This window comes from Tachypleus tridentatus, chromosome 10 (assembly GCF_004210375.1).
Source record: "Tachypleus tridentatus isolate NWPU-2018 chromosome 10, ASM421037v1, whole genome shotgun sequence".
Taxonomy (NCBI): Eukaryota; Metazoa; Arthropoda; class Merostomata; order Xiphosura; family Limulidae; genus Tachypleus; species Tachypleus tridentatus.
In genome coordinates, this window is record NC_134834.1 from 193604191 (window position 1) to 193632152 (window position 27962).

General features: G+C 36.7%; 1 protein-coding gene across 1 annotated transcript in view; it reads right to left on the reverse strand.

Annotated features, from left to right (window-relative positions):
* The window catches only part of LOC143228615 (uncharacterized), a 46693-nt gene extending 21397 nt beyond the window's left edge, over nt 1-25296 (reverse strand). Inside the window, 3 exon segments of the mRNA XM_076459840.1 lie at nt 3604-3773; nt 8931-9097; nt 23814-25296. Coding sequence (XP_076315955.1) covers nt 3604-3773; nt 8931-9097; nt 23814-23920 — 444 coding nt within the window. The 5' untranslated portion in view covers nt 23921-25296.
* Nucleotides 25297-27962: the final 2666 nt, after the last annotated feature.

Genomic DNA, 27962 nt, shown 5'->3' on the forward strand with positions numbered 1-27962 from the left:
TGGCGTTAAGCAACTAATAATAGAAGTTTGAAAGTATAGCTTTGAACACAGTAAAAATATCATGTTAACACCCTTTCCACCTGAAATCAGAGCATACGTTTTTTTTTTCTAACGTAACTGCGGACTTACGACGCTACAATTAGAGGTTCGCTTTCCTCGCGGCGGGAAGAGCGCAGATAAGTGACTAGTCGCTTTGGGTTGAAAAAATTAATAATTTAACCAAGACGTCATACATGTGCATATAAAGTAGTTAATATATGAGGTGTGTGTGTGTGTATATATATATATACACAATTAGATAGATGGATATTGTGTGTGTGTATATATATATTATATACTACGGTTTCAAAATTCACTGAAGACCAAACACCTTGAAATGTATAGGTTCTACACCTTGCATCAAATGAATATACCACGTAATGTTATTCATTTCTCTTATGGAGGAAAGAGAGAAACCTGTTTACCAGCGAAGGTTGTGACCAGCCTTGCCGCGCTAGTACCCCCCACTTGCGGTATTCCCGTAGGGTGTATCCGCCGTCACGTACTACTGAGAGTCCAGGCTAACGGCAGGCTTCCAAAGCATTGACCTCTTGCGATAATGACCCAAAAAAGAATTTAGACAGCACGTGGAGAGAGCCTGAGGACAAGTCATCTAGAATCGTTTGATAAAAATAGACTACTACTAGTTCTGTCTTACAAAGGGTTATTCAATGGTCACTCTCTCCTACTTCTTCTGACCATTCGAAATACACACGTCGCTCAAAATAAACCTTTTTTTAAAATAAAGTCTGTCAAACTAAGCGAACAGGGAAAACTACTTTCAACGCTGTTTTGAAAACAACTATTGATACGCACCGATTTATAGAAGGCAAAGTAGCGAATACGTAAGGATGAAAAAAAAAATTCAAACTTGTTTAAAGAAGGTTTCATAATGAAATATTTATAACTGTCTCTGATATGTAAGGCTATTAAACCTGAACCCTATATATTACAATCGACGCTCTAAATTTCTAGCGCAGTAAGCGTACCACATCGACTGCTATGATAGGTCTTTGGTAGGTTGTTATTTTATATTCGTAGAACAATTCCAATAACTTCTCTCCCCCCCCCCAGAAGCGTAAGAAATTTTATCTATCTTAACCGTAGCATCAAAAAGGCAAAGCTTTAAAAAAAAAAAAAAACATCGAGTGAAAGCTGGGGAAGTTGTCAACATATTAACTCCACGGGAAGATGTCAGCATATTAACACTTATCTCAGGAGCTAAGGGGTACCTTTACACAACAATTTGTTTAATATTAAAAGTAACTTATTTCAGAAACAACCAAAAAATGTGGTTTTGAACCTATCTTTTCGAGACACTATTTCATTTGTTAGTTAACGAATTGTTAGGTGAAATACAACATCCTCAAATCTCCATACTAGCTAGTACTAAGGTCTACCCGCTAGGAGTAAATATATATGTATATCAATAAAACTACATTATCAGCATTATTAACTAAGCAACTTCCGACATTTTTATCTTTCTTTTGGCTATCGCTATTTTTTATGTTTAGCTTGCAACTGAGATACAAACGACTTCACTTGTTGTTGGTTAGGGAATGTCGAAGCATTACGATAGTCAGCAGTGGGATAAGCAGACAGGAACGCTTTGAAATTGGTTACAAGCATAATATTGTATTAGGCTTACTGAACAATACCTCTGCGTGTTAGTTGGAGACTTCTGTGCTTCTCGAGCTTGGCGTTAAGCTAGTGATGCGCTGATGGAGATCAGTCACCTTACCACTTCAAATCACTCTTCGCAGCACCAACGCTAAACGAGTGCGGGAAGTGCCTTTTTTTTTCAGTCAATAAAAATGTTTAAAAATTCAGTTAAAGTTAAGAAAAACTTGATTGAGTAGTATTTTTTTCTTCAACAAAAATATCCTCCATTTGCTCGTGAGAGACCGGTTAAAAAATAAGTCGTACCTAAAGGAATCCTCTCAATTAACCCTAATATTCCAGTTTTATCGCTTTCGTATGCTTTTTTATGTACACATAAATCCATTTTCAAAATAATTATCTCTAGAGTAACGAACAAAAGTCATAGTTGGTCTTGTCTACGGTTTGAACACCAACCAGGATCGCCAGAAACTAAATTAGGTCTAGAATGGTAACAACAGTAGCAACAAGTTTTCAACAACAGATTCCTTATAGACATACTCAGAAGAAAAAAGTGGTTCACGTATCCTGAATTATACGGCAGAAAATCTTCACCACTAAACAAAATAAGGTATTTCACCGCGTCATTTAACATATACCTTTTGTGTTTCAACACACCGTTTTGTTGTTGTTGTTCTAAGTGTGAGGATCTCAGGTTAGAAGTAAAAATGCTTCAGGCAAGTCTAGGAGTGATTATATTTTGAAGTACTTGTGCTGATCAGATAGTACAGTAGTTCCCAACCAGGGGTCCTCGCACCCCTTGGGGGAGCGAGATAACATTTGTTTTGGCCACCTTCACCTTTATTCTTAAATAAATAATTACCATGAGGGTGCGAGATAACATTTGTTTTGGCCACCTTCACCTTTATTCTTAAATAAATAATTACCATGAAGGTGCGAGATAACATTTGTTTTGGCCACCTTCACCTTTATTCTTAAATAAATAATTACCATGAGGGTGCGAGATAACATTTGTTTTGGCCGCCTTCACCTTTATTCTTAAATAAATAATTACCATGAAGGTGCGAGATAACATTTGTTTTGGCCATTTGTTTTGGCCACCTTCACCTTTATTCTTAAATAAATAATTACCATGCCACCTTCACCTTTATTCTTAAATAAATAATTACCATGAGGGTGACAACGAGATAACATTTGTTTTGGCCACCTTCACCTTTATTCTTAAATAAATAATTACCATGAGGGTGCGAGATAACATTTGTTTTGGCCACCTTCACCTTTATTCTTAAATAAATAATTACCATGAGGGTGCGAGACAACATTTGTTTTGGCCACCTTCACCTTTATTCTTAAATAAATAATTACCATGAGGGATGCAAGAACATATTAAATTTTTTAGGGGTGCGGGGCATAAAAAAGGTTGGGAACCACTGAGATAGTAAGTGAGTAAGCATATCTGTTTTCACAGCAACTTATACTGAAAACCAAAAATTATGTTCACGCATTCCAACACGTAAAATCAGCATTTAGGTGATAAATATTTATATTAATGTGGTAATTTTCTTATCGCTTCATTGTTTGTTTGTTTGTTTCTTGAATTTCGCGCAAAGCTTCACGAGGGCTATCTGCGCTATCCGTCCCTAATTTAGTAGCGTCAGACAAGAGGGAAGGCAGCTAGTCATCACCAGCCACCGCCAATTCTTGGGCTACTATTTTACCAACGAATAGTTACATTATAACGCCTCCACGGCTGAAAGGGCGACCCTGTTTGGTGCGACGGGAACTCGAACCCACGACCCTCAGATTACGAGTCGAGTGCCTTAACCACCTGGTCATGCCGGGCCAAAGCTCAAGATACAGACAGACTGCAAACCTGGATTCCTAGCCACTGAAAGTACATCTTAAACCTTTATCTGTAACATATAATACCCAACATTATCTTACCATTAAAACTTGGCGAAGTGTCAGATTGGGGAAGAAAGCATCCTCCTGAAGAACGTAACAAATATTTCTCTTCTGTCGCTTGTTGAGGGGCGCTCCGTTCACTGTAATCAAACCCGAGTCAATCTTCACTCGACCACTTAACGCATTCAGTAGTGTTGTTTTACCTGAGCCTGAGAATTACGAGGAGTAAATACGAAATGACACGTGTCTTCAAACCTTTATGTCACGTGGAATGAATCACAAATACAAATATTACTGTTCGTGAATGGAATTTAATAATGAAATAAAACACATTGTTTGTAAAGGGTCGTAATAAAAATACTTGTTTGATATCGCAGAATAGTAAAATGATTAACCAAATAGTCACGTACATAGATAGACCGTAATAAAATCACTCTTTGTTTATTATCAAAGGATGATAATCTTACCGCTCAAACACTCGCCTATATAGAGACCAAAATAAAATTAATTTCTTTGATTTCGCAGAAAAACGAAATGCTTAGTCAGGAATTCGTTTTTCTAAAAGACAAAGTTGCTGTCATTTTTTTCTCTAAGTTTCAAATCTAGCTGTCGCGGAATGCTTAACCCTAAACTTCTCAACTAATAACACTGAGTTCTGAATGCTCATTACATCTTTTGTTTTATTTTTAGGACTTTATTTCTGAAAACAGTTACTCGTGTCTTGTTTTTGTTTTTTGTTTATATGTTTGAATTTCGCACAAAGCTACTCGAGGGCTATCTGCGCTAGACGTCTTTAATTTAGCAGTGTAAGACTAGAGGGAAGGCAGCTAGTCATCACCACCCACCGCCAACTCTTCGGCTACTCTTTTACCAACGAATAGTGGGATTGACTGTCACATTATAACGCCCCACGGCTGAAAGGGCGAGTATGTTTGGCGCGACCGGGATATGAACCCGCGACCCTCGGATTACGTCGAACGCCTTAAAGGTGAATTTTCAACAAATTTAATAATTACCTTAGAAACTGTACTTTGGTTAGGTATAATTCCTGTGTGGTTGCCATATTTTTAAACACTTTAGATTTTGAGTAAACAATGAAACAAAATATGCAGGTCCTCGAACTCAAGTTCCTCTCGGTCGTTCGACTGTTTCCGTGACGTTTTACAACTATGACGTAATAGTTGCCAAACACGCTTACGTTGCGCGTCGACCATTTTGTTCCTTTCAGTGCTGGTGTTTTATGTAAATCTATCGGTGATTTTTTCGAATTACATACTTTATGATACTATTTTTGTCTTGATATTGCTACTTTATGTTTGTTTTATGATAACATGGTTTACTGCATTGCTTATGGTTGTAAAACGGTTCGACATCGAGCAAAAGCTTCTTTTCGTTTCCGTGCAAGGAGAAGGAACAGACAAGGTGGCGACAGTGGGTGCGGATGGTCATGGGAAGAACTGGACTCCTTCACACCATGCAAAGCTTTGTCAAGATCACTTTGAACGCTCATGTTTTGTGTCGGATCCCCTGATTCCGTGGGTTTCAAACCAGGCAGGTTGAGACTGAAAATCCATTGGTAGTAAACAGGATCGTCCCCACCATCTTTCCTCGTGTAGAACTGAGGACTGATCTCAGCCTGCAGCGTACAGGTTCCATCCCTCTGAAGCCATCCCTTGCCATCACGAAAAGAACAAACTTAAAGGTATGTGTGCAGTATAAAGCGATAAACAATAACTAGTATAATATAATAATTTAAAAGTACAAGTTTTTGAAGAATGTAAGTAGACATACACATTTCCCATTCATGAACGTGTTTTGCATTTGTGCACCTGAAAGTCAGTGAAACCTTGATTTTCTGGTCTAGACAGTGGACAAATCTATCCCAAATAGAGAATATTCCAAGTTTAACAGCTGGTAGATCATTCTGTAGATGTTTTTGTATCATTTTTAAATATGGAAAAATTTGAATAATTCCCTTTTTCGAATTTAATATTTCAAGTTTGTTTGTTTTGAATTTCGCACAAAGTTACTCGAGGGCTATCTGTGATCGCCGTCCCTAATTTAGCAGTGTAAAACTAGAGGGAAGGCAGCTAGTCATCACCACCAACTCTTGGGCTACTCTTTTACCAACGAATAGAGGGATTGACCGTCATATTATTACGTCCCACGGCTGGGAAGGCGAGCAAGTTTGGCGCGACGTGGATGCGAACCCGCGACCCTCAGATTACGAGTCGCACGCCTTAACGCGCTTGGCCATGCTTGGCCTTAACATTTCAAGATAAATTGAAATAAGACTATTTCTTGAACATGTTGAAGTAATCAAGAACATGTAATGTATTTAAAAAAAATTGTAGACTTGTAAATCAAATATAAACTCCATAACATATTTCCATAACTCATCATAATAAAATTAATCATTGTCATATCAAATGTAAATCTCATAAACCTCATAAAGCATGTTGTTTTAATATATAATCTTATTTCTTCAGCTTTCAGAGGAAAGTACTGCTGATGACACACTGCCTACTTCTGTAGAGGAATTTGTGATTCAGTCCACCCCTGATGGTGACTTCCAAGACTCTAGAGCTGACTCATTTCAGAGTGTGTCTATTCAGACTCTTGTAAATAGATCATGATCGTTAGATTAAACATTCATAAGTTACAATAATTGTTGTATAATTTTATTTACATTAATTTCAATCTAACCGTGAAAGAATGTTATTATTTCAATACCTAAATAAAACCTATTGTTTTAGCCTATCCCAAATATTCGAAGAGGGACACAGACTGGCTGGTATTCTGTTTCCAAAGGTGTACAGGTATTCCCATCTGGCTTGAAGACTGTAGCTACCCAGACAGAAATTCTTCCAACAATAGATTTTGCTTGTAGTATTGGTAAGTTAGTTTAAATATGACATTTCCATTCATTATTTAACAATATTCAATAGTCAGATTAGTCTTATTATTATTATTTTGATTATTTATTATAAACTATTGCTGGTAACAGTACATTGTTCATATACATCTAATTCTTTCACTGATTTTTGCAGAATCATCACGCTCCCCGCTAGTACAGTGGTATGTCTCCGGATTTACAACGCTAAAATCAGGGATTCGAGTCCCCTCGGTGGGCTCAGCAGATAGCCCGATGTGGCTTTGCTCTAAGAAAGTACACAAACACACACAGAATCGTCACCTGCTGATAAGAAGTCCTCTGTATCACAAGTGACAGATGCTGATGATGTTCATATGAGTGACGATGAAGGTGCTGATCCTGACTAGAACTTGTCAGATCTGTGTCAAAAGTAACTGTTCTAGGTTCGTTCAGAGTAGGTTCTAATTGATATGGCGCTACTCAACAGTGTTCAGAACACAAAGTCAAAACAGACTCCGCTTCTGTTTCTCTGTATGCATGGCCACGTTTATTTACATTCAACGCGCTGGCGTTGGCGGTTTGTTTGGCAACTATTACGTCACAGTACTTTTCCTAGCGGCAAATGTAAAAACTAAAACGTTCGAATTGCCGCGCGGAAAGGGCTCTTTCTGCACCAAATTCTATGTTTCATTTATTAGCACGTATTTTTTATAAAAATGTAAACCTGCAAAATTAATCAGTATGAGTAGTTCTTTTGACTGAAAAGTTTTCTTTTTCTGTAAAATTCACCTTTAACACGCTTGGCCATGCCGGGCCGTTACTTGTGTCATTACGAGATATTTGTATGACAAAATGCTAGGGTTAATTATAACAACATATTTCAACCGTAGGTTCCATTTATACCAGTACTTCATCAGACAATTCATAACCAGTACTACACCACTACTAATCTTCCCGGAAGGGGAACGAAGGCCACCTGGAGAGGGTTACTTATTTTAACCACTCGCACCACTGTACAGTAGTAGTGTGTTCTATGTCTGTTAGTCTCTAGACCAGTGGTTCTTAACCGGGGAGTCGTGACCCCTGAGGGGTCGTTTGAAGTTTCTCGGGGGGTCACGGAAGGTTTGGGGATTATTGGGTGAATCACAGAGCAGTTTGTAGTTTTTTGTAGTAAGTGCCTGTAACTGTCCACCAATAAGAAACACGCTGAAGTGCGGCAGTTGAACCGCACAGAGATGCTTGTTGCGCAACCACCTGTCTAATTTTGAGTAAAAATTTTCATATATTACAACGTTTCGAACTGTCTACATATTTTAACTATATAATATTAATACATTAAACTTAAAATTTAAATATCAAAGTTTCCATCGTATTTAGTATATTTTCTCACTATATATTATATCAACCCTCACACTGAGTGAATCAGTAGGTTTTGTGTGATGTTCAGTAATTCCATGGATTTTGCATTTGTTTAGCACTTGTAGCATTTCTTAAGCTCATTTATTTGTAACATTTTCAATAAATTAGGATCTTTATATAATTTTGTTTTATTCTACCTTTACGCAAAGTTCACCATTACAAAGATTATTATAGGGGTCACGGTAATACCCTGGAGAGTCTCAGGGGTAAGACGATGAAAAAGGTAAAGAACCACTGCTGTAGACACTAAAATGGCGTCACAAAGGGACGCTTAATGTTACAGTGTGCACTGTCGTGACGTTAGTAAAACTTGCGTTTTACATAAATCACGAAAAGAATTGTACAGTCTGTAGAATACAACACAGTGTGACACGTAACCTTTAAAAGCAATGAGATAAAAATTTGGTTTAATTTACTCTTGAAACAGAACATTTTCTGGGACCATGGGGAAGTGCATCTAGTAATAATAATATTTTAAACCATTCCTCACTAGCCCAGTACATGCTTAGGTAAGACGAACATTAGAAAATATTCAATTATTGTAAATATTTTATGTTAGAATTTGATTTTTTTTTTCGCATTTGATGAGGACAAAGCGTTTCTTGAAAATCCATTTACTTTATTTCGATACTTAATTATTAATTTGTAGTTAAATATTAGCAGAACACTGTGTCAATTTTGTTATACTTTAAAAGTGTAGGCAAACCTCTTAGACAAGAGCAAAACAAAAAAAACACGTTTTTGCTGCGTAGAATTTATGTCCATTACGAATCGAGTTAAACAGGTAATTCGTTAATTTAATCCAAAAGCAATGTTAGTAAAGAACATCTAATATTCACTTAGGATCATTATTTAATGGTTTAAGTTAAGGGAGTAAAATGGGTGATTTTAACCTGATGTTGATAAGATTATCTGATAAGCCACTTAAAACCATCATTAAATAGTTTACATAAAAAAATGACTTCTGTAAACTAACAGAACTGATACTAAAAGAGTCTTACAGAAATATACATTATCAATAGAATTATACCATGAGACCTACGTCTAATATTAGCCACCAGTGTGTTCTTACCACTTGGCCCCATCACAGACAACAGTTCGCCAGGGCGTACCTTTCCACTCACATTATAGAGAATTTTTTTCCCATCACGTGACACACAGACATCTCGGAAAATCAGCTCTGCGGGCCTTTTCTGTTTCAGGTTATCCTTACACATTAACTCGTGGTAGTCACTGGATCTAAGCGCAAGAAATACAGATTATTGTAGTTTAATATACGCAAAAATTCAAGCTTAGTTAAACGGTTTATTATGCTAATATTAGGTGTAAGAAACAGTAAATACATTGGTAAGGAATATGTGTTGTATTTAAATATTTCGTACAATTAATTCGGTTTCAAAATACAAATAGTTTTAAGTACTTAAACCGTTGCAATACATTTTTCTTAGAGGAAGCCGTTTGTGGAGCGGTTCGTTTGTTTGAATTTCGCGCGAGGCTACACTACGGATTAACCGTCACATTATTTGTACATAACGTCCTCACGGCTCAAAAGGCGAGCAAGTTTGGTATAATAGGGATTCGAACCCTTAACTCCTCAGGTTACAAATCGACCGCCCTAACCATCTAGCCACGCCGAGCCAAATTGTTAGAGAATTTGTTTGTTTGTTTGTTTTTGAATTTCGCGCAAAACTACACGAGAGCATTTATGCTAGCCGTCCCTAATTTAGCAGTGTAAGACTAGAGGGAAGGCAGCTAGTCATCACCACCCACCGCCAACTCTTGGGCTACTCTTTTACCAACAAATAGTGGGACTGACCGTCACATTATAACGCTCCCACGGCTGAAAGGGCGAGCATGTTTGGTGCGACGGAAATTCGAACCTTCGACCCTCAAATTACGAGTTGAGCGCCTAAACCTCTTGGCCATGCCGGGCCACAAAAATATGGATTAACTTTTCCTTTTCTCGTTAGGTGGTACAGTCTAAGAACCAACTCGCAGAACCCGGGTTATTTCTTCTACTATCAGGTGTTACAATCCAGAAACCTGCACGTAGAGTTGGGATTAACCTTTTTTTACATGTTAGACGTTACAATCTAGAATATCTTACACGAGATAACCACTTTCTTCTACCGATAGGCGTTATACTCTGTAAACCAGCACACAGAACTAAAGTCTTTTCTACTGGGTCTGTGCGATTTAGGAACTGGTTAAATACTTTGTTCTTTCCCACTTTTTAAAACCGTTGAACTTGAATTAATTTGTTTCTTTCATTTATAAAACAGGTCATAGGTCACAGTAAATCTGTTTGTACAGATGACGTAACCAGAATGTTTGTACTTCCGCAACATAACACGAATTTTCTTAATGTCCCGAAAGTCCATTCTGTGATAACTGACCCCCAGTGGCACACCGACATGTCTGCGGACTGACGATGCTAGAAACCGGATTTCGAAACTCGTGGTGGACAGAGTACAGATAGCCCAATGTGTAGCTCTGTGCTTAACTACAAACAAACAATCCACGATAACTAGATTAGATTTTACTGATTCTCCAAGTTGTTGTTTTTTTCCCTATATGGACAATAATGTCTACCTTTAAGCTCACGTAACTGTAATTCAATTTCAGTACACAATGAAAACGGAGGTTTAAAAAACTCTGCGAAGAGAACAGTTACAGTCACTAAAGGAGAGAGGAAACCGTTAGAGTGTAACTCTACTCAATGATCATTGTTGTTATTTAATCCAGCTTTCTAGGAAACCTATCATCAAGTTGAAAGAGATGATTAATTTGTTATTAAAGTAGAAGTTGGATATGTGTTATAACTACCATTCTGAGGGTAGAAAATGGCATTCAAGATACAAACAAATGTAAAATAACTAACAGGAATCGCAAACAAACCCTGTTAGGACGTTCGAACAAAAGGTACCTTGAACAGTAAAGATGCAGTTCAAGCAACAGAACTTTACTGTTGACTGCTAAGGCCTTACACATACAAAAATGCACAAAAAGAACGCATATTAGACTTACAAGGTAAAGCACACACACTCAAAACGGTAGTTTTAATAATTTCTTTCATTGTTTATCTCTTGCCAGCCCAAAAAATTTTGCTTGGTATATTGCACCCGAAACTATAGTAATATACTAAATAAGGTACTGCGGAGGTCACAGGGATGTTGAAGAGTCAATTTCTTTTTTGTTTTCCTTCATTTATGTAAGCTAAAAACATCATAATTCTAGTATTAATAATGTTATCATTATTAATTGAAGTTAGTTTTCTTACAAACATATGTTGTTCTTTTCAAAAGGTTAAGTACAAAACAGAAATGGCCAGCCAATAACAGATGAACATTAGATGACAGTAGCATGATTTGAGCCAATAACAGATATACATTAGATGACAGTAGCATGATTTGAGCCAATAACAGATGAACATTAGATGACAGTAGCATGATTTTAGCCAATAACAGATGAACATTAGATGACTGTAGCATGATTTGAGCCAATAACAGATGAACATTAGATGACTGTAGCATGATTTGAGCCAATAACAGATGAACATTAGATGACTGTAGCATGATTTGAGCCAATAACAGATGAACATTAGATGACAGTAGCATGATTTGTACGCCATACGATCGATGTTTCTAAGGAACCACTCCTTATATCGTGTATGCAATGAAGAAGCAAAGATAAAAATAAATACACATAACATAAAACTATATTACACAAATTCGTAGAGTAATTAATTTAAAAGACACAAAATGTACAAACATTTAAAGCGATATTTTAGACGTATATGTTTTAATTGAAAAGGCTGCTTTGTTACTAGTAAAGTTTTATAAGCACTTTATGCGCATTATGTCTTAAGTCTACACACATATTTGCTCATTGCTTTGCATATGTCTAAAAAATGTAGTTACGCAGAAACAATAAATGCTCGCTATATTCTCAAACAAATCTCCGTGACAATCTACATTTGCAGATCAACACTTTACGCCTCGAATTAATGCGATCAAATAGTCAATAGCTATACTAAATCATCATGAACCATATCAGCTAGTTACTAGCTATGTTTATTACCATTACAATGTTTAAAGTTAGCTAACATATCAAGTAATCCTTTGCTCATTGTTAAGCATAAGAAAAGCTAGCAAACAAAAGAAATAAAATATTGTGAATCTAAAAACCAACAAAAAGTATACATTATTCTACTCAAACTAAAACCCTATTTTACTCCAGCAAACATAATTTAGGTAACAGCATTGAGCCAAAACAAGATTTGTAATTTGAGTAAATAATATCTACTGTATCTCCAGCTTTGTTTCCTTATTGTTTTAAATAATACCTACTGTATCTCCAGCTTTGTTTCCTTATTGTTTTAAATAATATCTACTATATCTCCAGCTTTGTTTCCTTATTGTTTTAAATAATATCTACTGTATCTCCAGTTTTGTTTCCTTATCTACTGTATCTCCAGCTTTGTTTCCTTATTGTTTTAAATAATATCTACTGTATCTCCAGCTTTGTTTCCTTATTGTTTTAAATAATTTCTACTGTATCTCCAGCTTTGTTTCCTTATTGTTTTAAATAATATCTACTGTATCTCCAGCTTTGTTTCCTTATTGTTTTAAATAATTTCTACTGTATCTCCAGCTTTGTTTCCTTATTGTTTTAAATAATTTCTACTGTATCTCCAGCTTTGTTTCCTTATTGTTTTAAATAATTTCTACTGTATCTCCAGCTTTGTTTCCTTATTGTTTTAAATAATTTCTACTGTATCTAGCTTTGTTTCCTTATTGTTTTAAATAATTTCTACTGTATCTCAGCTTTGTTTCCTTATTGTTTTAAATAATTTCTACTGTATCTCCAGCTTTGTTTCCTTATTGTTTTAAATAATTTCTACTGTATCTCCAGCTTTGTTTCCTTATTGTTTTAAATAATTTCTACTGCATCTCCAGCTTTGTTTCCTTATTGTTTTAAATACTTTCTACTGTATCTCCAGCTTTGTTTCCTTATTGTTTTAAATAATTTCTACTGTATCTCCAGCTTTGTTTCCTTATTGTATCATCTCAGCTTTGTTTCCTTATTGTTTTAAATAATTTCTACTGTATCTCCAGCTTTGTTTCCTTATTGTTTTAAATAATACCTACTGTATCTCCAGCTTTGTTTCCTTATTGTTTTTAAATTCCTATTTGCTGATTTTTAAATTCTCAATTTTTTTATTTACCTACAAATTGTATATATGTATATAAATACATCTCAATATCCGATGAGTGTGTTCCTCATATGTGTATGTTTAAAACATGATAAATCGATGAGATTACCAGAAGTACGTAGATAAACAAACAGAAGAATTGATATCTAGGCTATTAGGACGCTCGACTCGCAATCTGGAAGTTACGGGTTCAAATACCCATCACACCAAACTTTCTTGCCCTTTCAGCCGTGGGGGCGTTATAATGTTACGCTTAATCCATCTATTCGTTGGTAAAAGAGTAGCCCAACAGTTGGAGGTGAGTGGTGATGACTAGCTGCTTTCCCTCTAGTCTCACACTGTAAAGTTGGGAACGGCTAGCGCAGATAGCCCTCGTGTAGCTTTGCGCGAAATTCAAAACCAAACCTTATTCGAAATGTTATAAACACACCTTTAATAAAGTCAAACTCTACGTCATCCGAAAAATAAAAGAATTCCCTTTGTTGTAGTCCTCCGCTCGTACAGCGGTAAGGCTATGGATTTACAACACTAAATCAGCGGTTCGATTCCTCTCAGTGGACTGAGCAGATATCCCGATGTTGCTTTGCTGTACGAAACACACAGAAACACACACACACCCTTTGTTGTATAAAGAAAGTTACACACCCTTTATTGTATAGAGAAAGCTACACACCCTTTGTTGTATAGAGAAAGCTACACACCCTTTATTGTATAGAGAAAGCTACACACCCTTTATTGTATAGAGAAAGCTACACACCATTTATTGTATAGAGAAAGCTACACACCCTTTGTTGTATAGAGAAAGCTACACACCCTTTGTTGTATAAAGAAAGTTACACACCCTTTATTTATAGAGAAAGCTACACACCCTTTGTTGTATAGAGAAAGCTACACACCCTTTGTTGTATAGAGAAAGCTACACACCCTTGTTGTATAGAGAAAGCTACACATCCCATTGTATAGAGAAAGCTACACACCCTTTGTTGTATAGAGAAAGCTACACACCCTTTGTTGTATAGAGAAAGCTACACACCCTGTTGTATAGAGAAAGCTACACACCCTTGTTGTATAGAGAAAGCTACACACCCTTTGTTGTATGAGAAATACACACCCTTTGTTGTATAGAGAAAGCTACACACCCTTTGTTGTATAGAGAAAGCTACACACTTTGTTGTATGGAGAGAAAGCTACACACCCTTGTTGTATAGAGAAAGCTACACACCCTTTGTTGTATAGAGAAAGCTACACACCCTTTGTTGTATAGAGAAAGCTACACACCCTTTATTGTATAGAGAAAGCTACACACCCTTTGTTGTATAGAGAAAGCTACACACCCTTGTTGTATAGAGAAAGCTACACACCCTTTGTTGTATAGAGAAAGCTACACACCCTTTGTTGTATAGAGAAAGCTACACACCCTTTGTTGTATAGAGAAAGCTACACACCCTTTGTTGTATAGAGAAAGCTACACACCCTTTGTTGTATAGAGAAAGCTACACACCCTTTGTTGTATAGAGAAAGCTACACACCCTTTATTGTATAGAGAAAGCTACACACCCTTTGTTGTATAGAGAAAGCTACACACCCTTTGTTGTATAGAGAAAGCTACACACCCTTTGTTGTATAGAGAAAGCTACACACCCTTTATTGTATAGAGAAAGCTACACACCCTTTGTTGTATAGAGAAAGCTACACACCCTTTGTTGTATAGAGAAAGCTACACACCCTTTATTGTATAGAGAAAGCTACACACCCTTTGTTGTATAGAGAAAGCTACACACCCTTTGTTGTATAGAGAAAGCTACACACCCTTTGTTGTATAGAGAAAGCTACACACCCTTTGTTGTATAGAGAAAGCTACACACCCTTTGTTGTATAGAGAAAGCTACACACCCTTTATTGTATAGAGAAAGCTACACACCCTTTGTTGTATAGAGAAAGCTACACACCCTTTGTTGTATAGAGAAAGCTACACACCCTTTGTTGTATAGAGAAAGCTACACACCCTTTGTTGTATAGAGAAAGCTACACACCCTTTATTGTATAGAGAAAGCTACACACCCTTTGTTGTATAGAGAAAGCTACACACCCTTTATTGTATAGAGAAAGCTACACACCCCTTGTTGTATAGAGAAAGCTACACACCCTTTGTTGTATAGAGAAAGCTACACACCCTTTGTTGTATAGAGAAAGCTACACACCCTTTGTTGTATAGAGAAAGCTACACACCCTTTATTGTATAGAGAAAGCTACACACCCTTTGTTGTATAGAGAAAGCTACACACCCTTTGTTGTATTGTTGTATAGAGAAAGCTACACACCCTTTGTTGTATAGAGAAAGCTACACACCCTTTGTTGTATAGAGAAAGCTACACACCTTTGTTGTATAGAGAAAGCTACACACCCTGTTGTTGTATAGAGAAAGCTACACACCCTTTGTTGTATAGAGAAAGCTACACACCCTTTATTGTATAGAGAAAGCTACACACCCTTTGTTGTATGGAGAAAGCTACACACCCTTTATTGTATAGAGAAAGCTACACACCCTTTATTGTATAGAGAAAGCTACACACCCTTTGTTGTATAGAGAAAGCTACACACCCTTTGTTGTATAGAGAAAGTTACACACCCTTTATTGTATAGAGAAAGCTACACACCCTTTGTTGTATAGAGAAAGCTACACACCCTTTATTGTATAGAGAAAGCTACACACCCTTTATTGTATAGAGAAAGCTACACACCCTTTGTTGTATAGAGAAAGCTACACACCCTTTGTTGTATAGACAAAGCTACACAGCCTTTATTGTATAGAGAAAGCTACACACCCTTTGTTGTATAGAGAAAGCTACACACCCTTTGTTGTATAGAGAAAGCTACACACCCTTTGTTGTATAGAGAAAGTTTTGATGTCCTCTCTTTCCCCTCTAAAAAAAAACAAATATCACTGGTTGATGTCTCCACGTGACCCCATTTTCTATATGTCAAATACCCCCCCACACACACTTCTTGAAACCTTATATATGAAATATTCTAGACATTTCCAGTAACTTGGCACACTCAGCTGTTTTTTTAAACTACCTACTCTAAAAATTATACAAAAATTTCCCCTAAGAACAAAACGGTATCTGAAAACTCAAACATTGTCTGCTCGTCCTAGCAGAAAAAGCAAAACAAAATCAAAAACACACACACGAATACATATCCATGTGTGTGCATACACATATCTATCATTTAAATGTATATATATATATATTGATAATTTAACTTGTCTTAAATAAAAATAGCGTAACAAGACACAACTGCTCTACTTTCAATTTGTTTTAGCTTCAAACAATTTGTGTCGTACACATATAAGGGGGCCTAGCATGGCCAAGCGCGTAAGGCGTGCGACTCGTAATCCGAGGGTCGCGGGTTCGAGCCCGCGTCGCGCTAAACATGCTCGCCTTCCCAGCCGTGGGGGTGTATAATGTGACGGTCAATCCCACTATTCGTTGGTAAAAGAGTAGCCCAAGAGTTGGCGGTGGGTGGTGATGACTAGCTGCCTTCCCTCTAGTCTTACACTGCTAAATTAGGGACGGCTAGCAAAGATAGCCCTCGAGTAGCTTTGTGCGAAATTCCACAAACAAACAAACAAACACATATAAGATGGACAAACTGTGACACAAACTACAAAGTAGAAGTGGTAGAATGAACGTTACGTACGACGCCCTCTGTCAGCAGCCAATTCTCCTATTACACTACACTCTAATTGTACCTTTTTTTTTCGTAGCCTCGTAATTTCATTTGTTTATCTGATACTTTTTTATGTACTTATTTTTTTATTTATATGTGTGTGTGTCCTATCCACCTCGGCCCATTACGAACGAGGCTTTAATGTAAAAATGTGATTTTTAAGGTTCTCCAGAGCAGATAAAAAACACACTAAATTATCTATTTATATTGTATTGCTATATGCTGAAAATAAACGTGAAACCCAATCACCGTTGTCACTGAGTTATGTCAATTTTAGAGAATTCACCTCTGATTAATAACTCCGGACAGAAGCAAATCGAAAGCTCAATAGTAAACAGCCTGATGACAGATCGAACATCATAATCATTTTATTGAACAGCTTGTGCGCTAAATAATTAAGGATAATAAATTAGTAATATCAATACTAGATATTCCTTGACAAATATTTATGTTTCTTCCTCAAGTTTAAGATTTTATTTCTAAGACACCGTATTTTCACTTGTTAATTACGCATAGCTCTAGAGACGTCAAATATATACCTCTGTTTGTGTTATCTGGAATCATTGTACTGTTTAGATAAGTAAGATACCAACACGAACTGATGTGCTGTTTAGAGAAAGCCTGGTTGACACTTTATGTAACTGGTTAAGTGAGGAGTCATCATAAATTTGTGTAATGGTTAGGAAAAGCCTGATTGACACATATAATTAGTTAAGGGAGGAGTCATCATGAGTTGATGTAATGGTTAGGGAAAGCCCGATTCACACATATAATTAGTTAAGGGAGGAGTCATCATGAGTTGGTGTAATGGTTAGGAAAGCCTGATTGACACATATAATTAGTTAAGGGAGGAGTCATCATGAGTTGATGTAATGGTTAGGGAAAGCCTGATTGACACATATAATTAGTTAAGGGAGGAGTCATCATGAGTTGGTGTAATGGTTAGGGAAAGCCTGATTGACACATATAATTAGTTAAGGGAGGAGTCATCATGAGTTGATGTAATGGTTATGGAAAGCCTGATTGACACCATATAATTAGTTAAGGAGGAGTCATCATGAGTTGGTGTAATGATGCCTGATTAAAGTAAGGGAGGAAGCCTGATTAACATATATAATTAGTTAAGGGAGGAGTCATCATGAGTTGGTGTAATGGTTAAAGAAAGCCTGATTAACATATTATAATTAGTTAAGGAGGAGTCATCATATAATGGTTATTGAGTTAGGGAGGAGTCATCATGAGTTGGTGTAATGGTTAGGAAAGCCTGATTGACACATATAATTAGTTAAGGGAGGAGTCATCATGAGTTGGTGTAATGGTTAGGGAGTCATCATGATTGAACACATATAATTAGTTAAGGAGGAGTCATCATGAGTTGGTGTAATGGTTATGGAAAGCCTGATTGACACATATAATTAGTTAAGGGAGGAGTCATCATGAGTTGGTGTAATGGTTATGGAAAGCCTGATTGACACATATAATTAGTTAAGGGAGGAGTCATCATGAGTTGGTGTAATGGTTATGGAAAGCCTGATTGACACATATAATTAGTTAAGGGAGGAGTCATCATGAGTTGGTGTAATGGTTAAAGTAAGCCTGATTAACACATATAATTAGTTAAGGAGGAGTCATCATGAGTTGGTGTAATGGTTAGGAAAGCCTGATTGAAACATATAATTAGTTAAGGAGGAGTCATCATGAGTTGGTGTAATGGTTAGGAAAGCCTGATTGACACATATAATTAGTTAAGGGAGGAGTCATCATGAGTTGGTGTAATGGTTAAAGGAAGCTTGATTGACACGTATAATTAGTTAAGGGAGGAGTCATCATGAGTTGGTGTAATGGTTAAAGTAAGCCTGATTAACACATATAATTAGTTAAGGGAGGAGTCATCATGAGTTGGTGTAATGGTTAGGGAAAGCCTGATTGACACATATAATTAGTTAAGGGAGGAGTCATCATGAGTTGGTGTAATGGTTAAAGTAAGCCTGATTAACACATATAATTAGTTAAGGAGGAGTCATCATGAGTTGGTGTAATGGTTAGGGAAAGCCTGATTGACACATATAATTAGTTAAGGGAGGAGTCATCATGAGTTGGTGTAATGGTTAGGGAAAGCCTGATTGACACATATAATTAGTTAAGGGAGGAGTCATCATGAGTTGGTGTAATGGTTAGGGAAAGCCTGATTGACACATATAATTAGTTAAGGGAGGAGTCATCATGAGTTGGTGTAATGGTTATGGAAAGCCTGATTGACACATATAATTAGTTAAGGAGGAGTCATCATGAGTTGGTGTAATGGTTAGTTGGGAAAGCCTGATTGACACATATAATTAGTTAAGGAGGAGTCATCATGAGTTGGTGTAATGGTTAAAGTAAGTCTGATTAACACATATAATTAGTTAAGGAGGAGTCATCATGAGTTGGTGTAATGGTTAGGGAAAGCCTGATTTGACACATATAATTAGTTAAGGAGGAGTCATCATGAGTTGGTGTAATGGTTAGGAAAGCCTGATTGACACATATAATTAGTTAAGGGAGGAGTCATCATGAGTTGGTGTAATGGTTAAAGTAAGCCTGATTAACACATATAATTAGTTAAGGGAGGAGTCATCATGAGTTGGTGTAATGGATCATGAGGAAAGCCTGATTGACACATATAATTAGTTAAGGGAGGAGACACATATAATTAGTTAAGGAGGAGTCATCATGAGTTGGTGTAATGGGTAGGGAAAGCCTGATTGACACATATAATTAGTTAAGGAGGAGTCATCATGAGTTGGTGTAATGGGTAGGGAAAGCCTGATTGACACGTATAATTAGTTAAGGGAGGAGTCATCATGAGTTGGTGTAATAGTTAAAGTAAGTCTGATTAACACATATAATTAGTTAAGGGAGGAGTCATCATGAGTTGGTGTAATGGTTAAAGTAAGCCTGATTAACACATATAATTAGTTAAGGGAGGAGTCATCATGACTGGTGTAATGGTTAGGGAAAGCCTGATTAACACATATAATTAGTTAAGGGAGGAGTCATCATGAGTTGGTGTAATGGGTAGGGAAAGCCTGATTGACACGTATAATTAGTTAAGGGAGGAGTCATCATGAGTTGGTGTAATGGTTAGGGAAAGCCTGATTGACACGTATAATTAGTTAAGGGAGGAGTCATCATGAGTTGGTGTAATGGGTAGGAAAGCCTGATTGACACGATTAACACATATATAATTAGTTAAGGAGGAGTCATCATGAGTTGGTGTAACAGTTAAAGTAAGTCTGATTAACACATATAATTAGTTAAGGGAGGAGTCATCATGAGTTGGTGTAATGGTTAAAGTAAGCCTGATTAACACATATAATTAGTTAAGGAAGGAGTCATCATGAGTTGATGTAATGGTTAGGGAAAGCCTGATTGAAACATATAATTAGTTAAGGGAGGAGTCATCATGAGTTGGTGTAATGGATAGGGAAAGCCTGATTGACACGTATAATTAGTTAAGGGAGGAGTCATCATGAGTTGGTGTAATGGTTAAAGTAAGCCTGATTAACACATATAATTAGTTAAGGGAGGAGTCATCATGAGTTGGTGTAATGGTTAGGGAAAGCCTGATTGACACATATAATTAGTTAAGGGAGGAGTCATCATGAGTTGGTGTAATGGGTAGGGAAAGCCTGATTGACACGTATAATTAGTTAAGGGAGGAGTCATCATGAGTTGGTGTAATAGTTAAAGTAAGTCTGATTAACACATATAATTAGTTAAGGGAGGAGTCATCATGAGTTGGTGTAATGGTTAAAGTAAGCCTGATTAACACATATAATTAGTTAAGGGAGGAGTCATCATGAGTTGGTGTAATGTAATGGAAAGCCTGAGACACATATAATTAGTTAAGGAGGAGTCATCATGAGTTGGTGTAATGGTTAGGGAAAGCCTGATTGACACATATAATTAGTTAAGGAGGAGTCATCATGAGTTGATGTAATAGTTAGGAAAGCCTGATTGACACATATAATTAGTTAAGGGAGGAGTCATCATGAGTTTGATGTAATGGTTAGGAAAGCCTGATTGAAACATATAATTAGTTAAGGAGGAGTCATCATGAGTTGCCTGATTGTAATGGATAGGAAAGCCTGATTGACACGTCATAATTAGTTAAGGGAGGAGTCATCATGAGTTGGTGTAATGGTTAGGGAAAGCCTGATTGACACATATAGTTAATTAGTTAAAGGAGTCATCATGAGTTGGTGTAATGGGTAGGGAAAGCCTGATTGACACGTATAATTAGTTAAGGGAGGAGTCATCATGAGTTGGTGTAATAGTTAAAGTAAGTCTGATTAACACATATAATTAGTTAAGGAGGAGTCATCATGAGTTGGTGTAATGAGTCATCATGAAGAAAGCCTGATTAACACATATAATTAGTTAAGGAGGAGTCATCATGAGTTGGTGTAATGGTTAGGAAAGCCTGATTGACACGTATAATTAGTTAAGGGAGGAGTCATCATGAGTTGTGTAATGTAGAAAAACCATTAACACGTATAATTAGTTAAGGGAGGAGTCATCATGAGTTGGTTAACAGTTAAAGTAAGTCATGAGTTGGTGTAATGGTTGGAAAGCCTGATTAACACATATAATTAGTTAAGGGAGGAGTCATCATGAGTTGGTGTAATGGTTATGGAAAGCCTGATTGACACATATAATTAGTTAAGGGAGGAGTCATCATGAGTTGGTGTAATGGTTAAAGTAAGCCTGATTAACACATATAACTAGTTAAGGGAGGAGTCATCATGAGTTGGTGTAATAGTTAAAGTAAGCCTAATTGACATATAACTGGTTAAGGGAGGGGTGTCCGCGAGGTAGTGTAATGGTTAGAGAGACTCTAATTAGTACCTCGTGTTTCTTGACGTGACAAATTCTGTAGTTTTCAGAACTTCCGTAATTAGTACTACACATGTTTGGTAAAGAGAAATTTGAGGCGCTAATTTCATCCACTAAACGGGTTCCATGTGTTTTCTTTTTCCACACAAAACGATAGATGGTACATTTGTTTTATTTAACTGATGTCATATCCTAATAATGTTATCAAAGACAAAGTAGATGGCTGATACACTTGACAAGAAATAACCATTTATAAAAGTACCCACATCGCTATGTTTTCTTTACAGTGAGCAAAAAACATAGAAAGTAAATGTCAAGTGCACTGCGCACAAAAATAATATACTTCAGTTCATAAGTTTGAAACTGAAAGTCTGTGTCCGCATTTTGTATTCTTGTAGGTAAAACCTTATAACGTTAAAGTCATTAGTCAATACAAAAAAAATCGTTTATTCAAAATACTTTTATCAAATACTATGAAAAGGTATGGGTTGATTTATTTTGAATTTCGCGCAAAGACACACAAGAGCTATCTGCGTTAACCGTCCCTGATGTAGCAATGTAAGACTAGAGGGAAGGCAGCTAGTCATCACCACCCACTGCCAACTCTTGAGCTACTCTTTTACCAACGAATAGTTGGATTGTCCCTCACATTATAACGCCTCTACGGCTGAAAGGGCGAGCATTTTCAGTGTGATGGGATTCAAACCCTCGACTCTCAGATTACAAGTCGAATGTCTCAACCACCTGGCCATGCTAGGCCTACTATGAACAGAAACAATCCCGTTTCTTTGCTTTATCTTTCGTAAGAGACGGAATGTGAACTAACTTTTATTCGTGTTATTTGTAAAGGGTTATACATATCTGTGTGTGTGTGTTTTCTTATAGCAAAGCTACATCAGGCTATCTGCTGAGTACACTGAGAGGAATCAAACCCCTGATTTTAGCGTTGTAAATCCGTAGACTTACAGCTGTACCAAAGGGAGACTATACATATCATTTTTTGTTTTTTATTGATGTTTATAATACGTATTTTATGCACGCACTGATAAGGAAACTTTTTCAATTTCTCTGAAATTCTACTTCAGTTTGGTAACAGATGGTTTTCGAGAAAAATTTTGATAGAAGGCCCAGTTTTCAAGTTAATATTTTCAGAAGAAACGAGGTTAACAATGCACTAAATGCAAATGAGGTTAATAGTGGTTAAGTGCAAATCTCGTAGGTTTGTCATACTCTTTAACCGAATAACCAAACGTAACGTAGTCATTAACGGGCCGGTCATTAACTATGATGATCCATGGTTCATGTCCCTTTGGGGCATTACAATAATACAGGTCAAATCTCATTATTTGATTAGAACAATCCCAGCCTATATAACTTGTCTTTAGTATATCAACTCAAAATACTGGACGATTAGCGCAAATAACCCTTGCGTAAATTTGCACGAGTTCAAAGACAAGCACATTTTGTACATTAAATTTGCACAGAAGAGAAAACGTAAAAATATATGTATTCTTTAGATTAAGATAACCTCAAATTATCACAAAATTTCTACGAAATTCAAAATAATCTTGAACTGGCCAGTTTGTACCTAAGTTAATCCAGTTCCAACAAATTTTCTAAATATGTTTCGTATTTCTAAGGCGCCATTACCGTGTTTTAATAGTTAATCTAAGTCTGATAAGTTGTTGTTTTAAATGTGTTTTATCCTCAATATGTCTTAACTACGTTTTTACGATTAATCTAAGTTTAATAATCATTTCAAGCCTATCAATTTGTAATAAACTTTCTAAATGTGTTTTATCCAAGATATTCTAACCGTGTTTTTATTTACACTCTAATCTATCAAGTTGTCATAATTCTTCTAAACGTATTTTATTCCTAAGATATTCTAACCGTGTTTTTATTTACACTCTAATCTATCAAGTTGTCATAATCCTTCTAAATGTGTTTTATTCCTAAGACATTCTAAGTGTGTTTTTACTATTAATCTAACTCTATCAAGTTTTTAGAGCAGTAAGAAAGGTTAGAAGCTGAACAGAAAAAGGTATTTTTAAAGCAAATATCATCTCTTCACAAATCTTCTGCTAGACAGAGATAAACAGTTTAAACTAAACAAACACTAATGCTTACCTGTGGCTATGAGCTTCATTATCTGGGCAACATTCTGTTCTGGATCTTGGTGGAATCTGATCCAGAAATCGGATTACTTCCAGTCCATAACTGAGGGGTAAAAGCATCCTTATTGACTGACAATACTCTACTTCCTTTCGTGTTTAATTCTCGAGCTAAAACGTTCACATACAGACCAAGACCAGTTGTTAGATCAAGAAAATGCCACCAGGGGGCGAAAGTGTGATGATTTGATTATAGTACCGAAACCCGCAAATGTTCTCGTAACATTTGGAATGACTGTTTAGTTTATAGTGAAATATTTTCAATAACAGTGTGCATTTCTCCCTAACATAATATCCTGTAGGTACTGTATTTATTTTCCCACTACAGAGACAACACGTAGACACCGTAACTTCTTTAATAGCTCATAATTATTGCTTCGGTTACCTTTTTATGTTGTAATAAAAGAAATCAAGTTTATTTAATCACAGTCCCACGTAAGTACAAGCTAAAAAAAACAACTAAAGCCTAGAAAGCAACAGTGTGTGTTTCAATTGGTTTAAACCTAGGCGCAAGTTCGTTCAATTCAACCAATCACTTGGCCAGAATAATAATTCTCATGTTTAGAAACGACGTATTGCGTCTTAGAATAACACGACTCCGTTCTTGGATTTTTAAAAAATAAATTAACCGTTGACTCTCTTTTGTTTCTTATGTTAAGTCTGAAAAACGCGTTTAACGTAAACTATAAACCATTCAGAAGAGTAACTTGTCAGGTTTCTCAGATTTTAAGCCTACTCTGAGCGGCTACTCGGATTCCTCAGTGTTTGCACATACTTTGAGTAACTGTGATTGGTCCTTTTTATCGGTTTCATGTCTTAAAATATCGAACAAACACCATAAAACCAGATGTTTAAAATCTTCAGAATATCTGCAAGGTGTCAAAATCATCGGCTTGATTGACACTTTCAAACAAGTACAGACAGACAGACAGACAGAATTCACTTCATAACGGCGCCATCTATTAGAAGTTGTACGATAGCACATGGAAAATCATGACACGCAGCGTAAAGAAACACAATTATCACCCACTCACACACACTCACGTTTATATATAATACGTTTCATAGCTTAATAGCACTGGACGATTGTGGTCTGACAGTGGGTGAGAAAACCGCGAAGAGCAAAACCTGCCTTTTTGGATCACATAAAGCCAAGTTAGGTTGCATACGTATAACATAATTTATCCTACGTTAAGGAACACCTTTGGGTATGAAAAACTAATTCAGTAAGTGTTCTTTTCCATGTATTAATCTCCGACGTATATAGTTCGCCCGTCTACCGGCTACAGCTCGTGCACGAATGAAAGCGAGTGCTCACTGTGCAACTTGTACTACGTGTTCTACGAGCTCACGTGTACAATACGTCATCATACTGCGTCCGATGTTTATTTTAAAATCACGCGAGTATCGAGCACTGCCCATCTTTTAATACTCCGTTTTCATCTACAAAATATCAGAAAAAAAAAGATAATATGCAATAGTGTTCATTGTCAACTGGGGTATGCAAAGATCGTTTATGCAAATACAAGAATCAGAAAAGAATTGGGCCCGACATGGCGAAGCGTGATAAGGCGTGCGACTCGTAATCTGAGGGTGGCGGGTTCGCATCCCGGTCACGCCAAACATGCTCGCCCTATCACCCGTTGGGGCGTTAACGTAACGGTCAATCCCACGTAAAAGAGTAGCCCAGGAGTTGGCGGTGGGTGATGATGACTAGCTGTCTTCCCTCTAGTCTTACATTGCTAAATTAGGGACGGCTAGCGCAGGTAGGCCTCGAGTAGCTTTGCGCGAAATTAAAAAAAACAACAACAAAAAAAACCAAACAGAAAAGAATTAAACAGCGAGGTAAAACATTCCAGTTACCTACTTGTGCGTTAATCTAATAATCTTGGACCACACCCTGAATTATAAAACTATTATTACAATTGAGACAAGGGATGAACCCTATTTCTAATTAAGTTATTTGCGATTCCCTGAAACAGACAAAACTATAATTACAAAACTGAAACGGTTTCCGAATGCTGGGCAGCTTTAGAACTTTTCTGAAAATGGAAACCACTCCATGGCAAAAAAACAAACAAACACAAATCTGTTCACAAGACAATTGGAGCAATTAAATTTAGAATGCGTTGATTTCCACTTCATGTTAAGCCTGAAATGTTCATTTCAAAGATGGCACATCGTCTGGTCACATACAAATATTTCTGTTTAATATCAGTGTTCGCAATTTCATACACACGTGAAAAAAGAAATAAAAAACTGTAACTACGACTTGAAACTCGAACTACAGTTGCTTACTTTATTCAGTTACTTGTAAAATATTTGTAAAACATTATGCAAAGCTTAGGTGCCGTAGAATCGAATCCCGAATTACGTCATTGTAAGGTTCTCCCGCTTGCGACTGAACACTGGGAAACGTTTGTAGTTGTAAAAATGTCATATGAAGTACTAATTTAGCTAATTTTCTGCGTTTCAATCTCAGACGGCGTAAATTAACAATGTATATATTTTACGTCCGTAATATAAATTCATGTAAGTGATCTTATAATATGTCAAAGGTTAGATAAATCTAGTGAAATGTGTTAAAAAATCAATAGCGTCACAGCTGAGTCTCAAGCTATCATTTCATATTAAGCCTATTCTCTCAAGACATGTCCCCCACTAGTACAGCGATAAGTCTACGGATTTACAACGCTAAAATCAGGAGTTCGATTGCCCTCGGTGGGCTCAGCAGATAGCCCGATGTGGCTTTGCTATAAGGAAAACACACACACAACTCTCAATATAACAGAGCTATAGTAAAGTAGTCTAAATGCCATTATTTCAGCATTCGTAGGTTGTAACTAAAGAATTTGTTCCAAATAATAAACAATGGGTACATCCGTTCATACCTCGTCCCGTATTTTAATATAACAGGTTTTGCTTAAATATTTGCAGCCACTAACAGCCTAAACGTGCTAAAACATATACCATTCCTTCAGCATTATTTTGTTGTTAATACAGTAACTGCTTTAACTGGTTATTTTACTCATTATTTTAAAGTAAATTATTCCCTTCTAAATAGAATTAGAATTTTCATGTTGAATGACACCTTACGAACATATGAGCTAGCCCGGTATGGCCAGGTGGGTTAAGGCGTTTGAGTTGTAAGACGAGGGTCGCGGGTTCGAAGCCCCGTCGCACCAAACATGGTCGCCCTTTCAGCCATGGGTGCGTTATAATGTGATGGTCAATCCCACTATTCGTTGGTAAAAGAGTGGCCCAAGAGTTAACGGTGGGTGGTGATGACTAGCTGCCTTCCCTCTAGTCTTACACTGCTAAATTAGGGACGGCTAGCGCAGACAGCCCTCGTGTAGCCTTGCGCGAAGTTAAAAACAAACAAACTAGAGTGCTGGACCAGATACCTCTAGAATATAGCCCCCGTCCTTAATTTTGAACCACTGTTAGTATTATTCGTTGGTGCAAGAATTTCGTCAGGTTTTATAAGCTAAGTGACGGAAGTGACTGTCACTTTTAAAACGCACGCGTAACTGACAGTGCGGAACGTGTTTAATAGCACACATTATCGACCTATCGACATACAGCCCCAAAAGTTGTAGTCACTAGGTAATATTCGGCCCAAAATCTTGTTTGTTTCAGCGCAAAGCTGCATGATGCTCTATCAGCCCTTTTATCTCTACGGGTATAGAGCCTTTAATTCTAGGTATACTTTGAATATAATGTTATAGTGTTTTCAAGAAGTTATTTCACATTCACTCAAAAATACCAGTGCGGTCTGTATCAGTTGTATATGCTACTAAAATTATGTATCTAATGTAATATAAATGACCATTTTCGAAATGACGTTGTATTAAAATGACCAGTTGCCTGTGTTGCTCATGTCTGATGTCGAGTTTCTGGCGAAGCTGCAAATACGAAACGTTGAATATTTAATGCGTTTGATAACAATTAAGGGTTGGATGTTTTGGTTCTTGTTTTTTTTATGCAGCTATGACTTTAATACACTGAGCATATGTTATATAATTCAACACAGAGAGAAAGCAACGTGTTTACTTACACTCAGAAGGCCTACTGGGCCCAGACGAATCTTTCTGCACAGGAATGA